This window comes from Rhagoletis pomonella, unplaced genomic scaffold (genome assembly GCF_013731165.1).
Source record: "Rhagoletis pomonella isolate Grant_MI unplaced genomic scaffold, Rhpom_1.0 Rhpom_scaffold_00011, whole genome shotgun sequence".
Taxonomy (NCBI): domain Eukaryota; kingdom Metazoa; phylum Arthropoda; class Insecta; order Diptera; family Tephritidae; genus Rhagoletis; species Rhagoletis pomonella.
The window spans coordinates 30258949-30264087 of NW_023458565.1; the positions used below are offsets into that span (position 1 = coordinate 30258949).

The following is a 5139-nucleotide window of genomic DNA, read 5'->3' on the forward strand; positions in this document are numbered from 1 at the left end:
AATTGTATCAAAACATTGATAGATAACACAAGCCAGAGTGAGCGCATAGTAAATATAACTGTCGAAACTTTGACGCTTGTAAATTAGCTTGTACGAGCGCATATTTTCAAGTATACTTCCAATATCAACAACTAAAATGCCCGAACACGCTATAAAAAGCCAACTACTGCGGTAGGCAAATTACAATAGGTTGCGTGGTTTCATTAACGACTGTACTCTTATTGAAAGCGAAAATTAAAATGTTCTTTAAATTGTTTATAGCGGCAGCCGCTTTGTGCTGCACCGCTGTGCTGGCCGAGGTCACCAGCTATGAAGGGTGAGTAGTGGTGGAATAAGAAAAAAATGGAAAATCATATTTTCGCTCCCAACAGCTACAAGATCTACGATGTCAAGCCTCAAAACGCTGCGCAGCAGGAAATTTTGCAGCAATTGGCCGAGAGTGGGACATACGACTTCTTTACCCACCCCCGCGTATTGGGTCTGGCCGCACGCGTTATGGTCGCACCCGAGGAACAGTCAGCTTTTGAGCAGACGCTCCAGGCTTCTGAAATCGAATACCAAATCATCAACGAAAACTTCGGTGAAACCGTTGCCACAGAGCGCATGCAAAATAACTTGTTCCGCAATTTGCGCAGCTCCAACGAGCGTAGCATTTCCTTCAGCGCCTATCAGCGTTATGAAGCCATCGATGCCTATCTGGAACAGCTGGCCGCTGACTATCCAAGCCGCGTCTACTTGAAGACCATCGGTAAGTCGTACGAAGGACGCGCTTTGCGCACCATTACAATCACCAACGGCGATGGCGTTTCCAACAAGAAAGTAATTTTACTCGATGCTGGCATTCATGCACGCGAATGGATCGCACCGGCTGGCGCTTTGTACGTCATTCAACAGTTGGTGGAGAACTTTGCTGAAAATGCACACCTTTTGCAAACCTACGATTGGGTTATTTTACCTGTGGTCAATCCTGATGGTTATGAATACACACACACCACCACCCGTATGTGGCGTAAGACTCGCAAGCCAGTCAGTACTAATTGCTATGGTACAGATGGTAATCGCAACTTCGATTTTCACTGGGGTGAAGTGGGCGCTTCCAGCTATACATGCGCAGATACATTCAAGGGCAAGACTGCTTTCTCTGAGCCTGAGACGCAAGCTCTGCGCGATCTTATGCACACACTTACCGGACGTGCAACCTTCTATCTAACCCTACATTCGTACGGCAACTATCTGCTCTACCCATGGGGCTGGACTTCGTAAGCATTGATATAGCGATTTTTTTTTTTTTTGGCTGGGTTCGTCGTTGTTAATATATTTAAATCTATTTAGTGATCTTCCTGACACCTGGCGCGCCCTTGATGAGGTAGCTCAGGCCGGTTATGATGCCATCAAAGCTGCTACCGGCACCGTTTACTCAGTGGGTAGCTCAACGAATGTTCTTTATGCCGCTGCTGGTGGTAGTGATGATTATGCTTTCGCCGCGGCTGAAATCCCGATTTCAATTACAATGGAATTACCTGCAGCCGGTAATGGTTTTGACCCAGCACCAACCAAGATCCTAGAGTTGGTTTCCGAAACTTGGATCGGTATCAAGGCTATGGCGGAAAAGGTAATAGAAAGCTATTAAGTTTTTAAACGATGTATTGAGAGGATAACAGAATACTTGAAAGTAAAATAAATAGTAGTTTTGTGAAAATAGTTAAATCGTTTATTGAAAATTTTTTGTTTTAATTTTTTCAAATAAAATAACTTCTTGTGAGGCTACCGATCATTTATCATTTTATAATTTTTCAAAAATTAAAAGGAGAAGCATTCTTGGATATCCTTGTACTTTTAGAACCGCCTCAGATAAGTTTGTTTTCATACGACTTTAGCTTTCAAGCGGTTATGCTGCGGCTGGCAGGATCCTGACTAGAAGTAGACCGTTAAAAAGTGTATCAGTGGGTGTCCAATAGAAATGGGCACAGGATACCGGAACCCGCGCGACCCACGTTACTAGTTTTAAAATTGACGAGATGTGCGGTATCGGGAAGGTCTTTCAAAAGTTGCGGGCGTACAGCAAGGCGAAAGTAGAATTTTCGAGAAAAGGCTATCCAAGAAAATTATTTTCAATTAATTTTAAAGCCATGTGAATTTTATTTAGTGATAGATATTGGGAACCACGTGACTCGTGGAACAAATCTGAAAACCATCGGGATGGACGGGTTCGGGACCTAAAAATGCAATGTCCCGCGCCTATCTGTAGTGTCCAACGATTCCTACAGAGTTTTCTAGATGCAACCGCCACTCTCTGTATGATATACAACAGTACTACTTAAGTGGTGTTAATTCCCAATTCGAAGATATTTTTGAATAGAGTTGCCACCTTTTTTGCACCATATCATCGCTTACGATATAAATGTAAGGTTGCCACTTGTTCTCGAAGCTAAAAAATTTTACTAAACGAACTTAATATAGATATCAAATGAGAGATAGTTTTGAGAATATTAGTACAGAAATAGTTTCAATACGGTTTGGCAGATTTTTTCAGGATACGAGGGTAAGATTGCCCCCTATTTTCGCTTCTGTAAAATTTAACTAAAATAACGCTATATGTATGTATATCAAATGAAAAGTATTTTCTAGAACTTCAATTCAGAAATATTTTCATGAGCGTTGCCACTTATTTTCGATTCAAGACAATTTAACTGAAAAAGCGCAATATGGAAATCAAAGGAAAGCTATTTTAAAAACTTTAATCCAGAAATTTTTGCGATAAGTGTTGCCACGTTTTTTTAACACAAATTTGTATCTTTATAATTCAGGTAGTCTCTTGTATGTGTGTTTGTATGCACAGTATATATTGTACCTTTGCTGCACGAGTGTCATAATCCAAAAAATTAAAAATTCGAGAAAAATGTTTTTTTTTTTTAATTTTTAAATGCATGATATTTATTTAATTAATTACATTAAAACTTTTATTTGTTCATGCATTTATTTTTGAATCAGCTTATATTCTTTACAAGTATTAAGCCTAACAAAAAGTTGAGGGTTGACCTAAATCGACCTAAAAACGCAACTGCTGTAATTTCCGTATTTCTAATTAAAAAGCCTCGACTGCACTTGAAATAATTACTAAACATTTTAATATTTTCATGGACTTAGTGCAGCGAAGGGCTTCCGGGCATCGCCCTCATTTTCTGCAACACAAAAACGTGTAACGCAACTAATTCCATAGCCGTGCAATTTACCTTCACGACGCGCATTATCAATAGCTACTTTTAGCTGTGAAGTTTAAGGCCATAAGCTTCGAAACGACAATAGTAACTGTATGTTTTTTTATTATTGCTAAATTCTTGGCACACTACTATAACACAAAAAATAACAGATTAGAGTTATATAGTTCAATTTCACCTTATCGCTTAGACTGCTGCATAAATTACAAATTCACCTTTCGTGCTGGGTATTTTTCCGTTACTTTCTTGGCTACAGCTCGAATGCCCACCCATGTTTCCTTAACCAAACGATCGATATCAGACGCTGGTGGATCGAAACCACTGCTGCCACCATCGGGTAATTCCATAGTGTACGACAGTGTGAAGCCATCATTGAAGGCGTAGTCATCGCTGGCACCAGCGGCTTCACCGTACAACGCAGTCGATGAACCGACAACGTATTCAGTGCCGCTGTATGCGCGTATAGCATCGGCGCCGGCTAAAGCCACTTCGTGCAAATCCTCCCACGTATCCGGTAATTCACTGCAACAAACAGAAGTTTGAGGTATTGTTAATAGTTAAAAACAAAAAACACGAATCTTCAACACTCACGGTCCCCAACCCCACGGGTAGAATAAGGCATTGCCATACGAGTGCACCGTCAAATAGAGTATCCCACGATCACGCAGTGTATGCATAATATCACGCACTATCACCGTCTCCGGCTCCGAGAATGCAAGCGGTCCAGCATAGATATTCGAGCAAGGATTCGACGAAGCACCCAATTCCATCCAGTGAAAGTCAAAGTTGCGATTCGGATCGGTGCCATAGCAAACTGTGCCATCTACCTCGACAGGTTGGCGCGTCTTACGCCAAAGTCTGAACTCACTGGCCCATTGCGTGTACTCATAACCATCGGCATTCACGACCGGCAATATAACCCAATCATAGTCGGTTAAAAGCTCAGCATGCTCTCCGAAATCTTCAACAAGTTCACCAATTAAATAAACCACCGTTGCTGGCGAAATCCATTCGCGTGCGTGGAAAGCACCATCAATGAAAATCACATTCTTCCCATTGCGTCCATCGCCATTCGTTATGGTTATACTCTTGAGTAGGCGGCCTTCATATGACTTACCAACAATTTTGACGAATGCACGTGATGGATAGCGTGCTGCCAAATCGTCTAGATAGGCATTGATTTCGTCATGCGAATAATAACGTTCGGTGCTAAGACGTCCGGTGCCGGCATAGGGTTTCCACTGACGTAGCATGCGATTCTGCAACACTTCAGCTTGCAGCGTGCGTTCGAAATTCGAATTTCGTAACTCAAACGTTAGTTGATGTTCTTGCAGTAGAGCCTTTAAGCTCGCCTCGTATGCGCCGGAGACAAGTATTCTTGCGCTTTGATTGAAATTACGGCTGAGAGAAAGAAAGTCGTATTTGTCGCCAGCTTCCCTTGCAACTGCGAGCAAATTGTCTCTCTGCGCAGGCGTATACGTTTTAACTTCATACACCTTGTAGCTGCAAATATAGATAGATTTACAAACTAAGCTTACGAACATACTTTCCTAGTATGTATTACCCTTCATAGCTGCCAGCGCTGGTTAGCACCAGTGATACGCAGAAAATTAGTAGCAGTTGCAAAAATTTTTCTAACATCGCCACAGCCTAACTGTATGCAGTCCACTAGTCGACTAAAGACGAGAACTCATTTGTGTGTACATGGAAAATCTTTATCTGAATTTTTGTGTGGAATTGTTGATTTTCGCAAAGCTGATAGCTAATGGCTTATCAATTTAGCCAGTCTAAGTTGATCACTTTAATAGAGTGTGTATTTGCCATTCTTCTTCTTTTTCCTTGGCGTTTGGTGTAATTAAATTCGATTTATATTTAGAACCTATTTTAAAAAGTCACACATTTACAGATATATTTGCTAGAC

General features: G+C 41.3%; 2 protein-coding genes across 2 annotated transcripts; one reads left to right on the forward strand and one right to left on the reverse strand.

Annotated features, from left to right (window-relative positions):
- Positions 1-210: 210 nt before the first annotated feature.
- LOC118746935 (carboxypeptidase B) lies at positions 211-1648 on the forward strand. Its single transcript, XM_036480924.1, has 3 exons — positions 211-316; positions 372-1259; positions 1333-1648. The coding sequence occupies exons 1-3, from the start codon at positions 240-242 to the stop codon at positions 1628-1630; spliced, it is 1263 nt and encodes a 420-aa protein (XP_036336817.1). The 5' UTR covers positions 211-239; the 3' UTR covers positions 1631-1648.
- Positions 1649-3135: 1487 nt separating this feature from the next.
- LOC118746969 (carboxypeptidase B-like) lies at positions 3136-4859 on the reverse strand. Its single transcript, XM_036480964.1, has 4 exons — positions 4783-4859; positions 3810-4721; positions 3434-3740; positions 3136-3267 (listed from the first exon to the last, which is right to left on the reverse strand). Exons 1-4 carry the CDS (start codon positions 4857-4859, stop codon positions 3136-3138), a joined length of 1428 nt encoding a protein of 475 aa, XP_036336857.1.
- Positions 4860-5139: the final 280 nt, after the last annotated feature.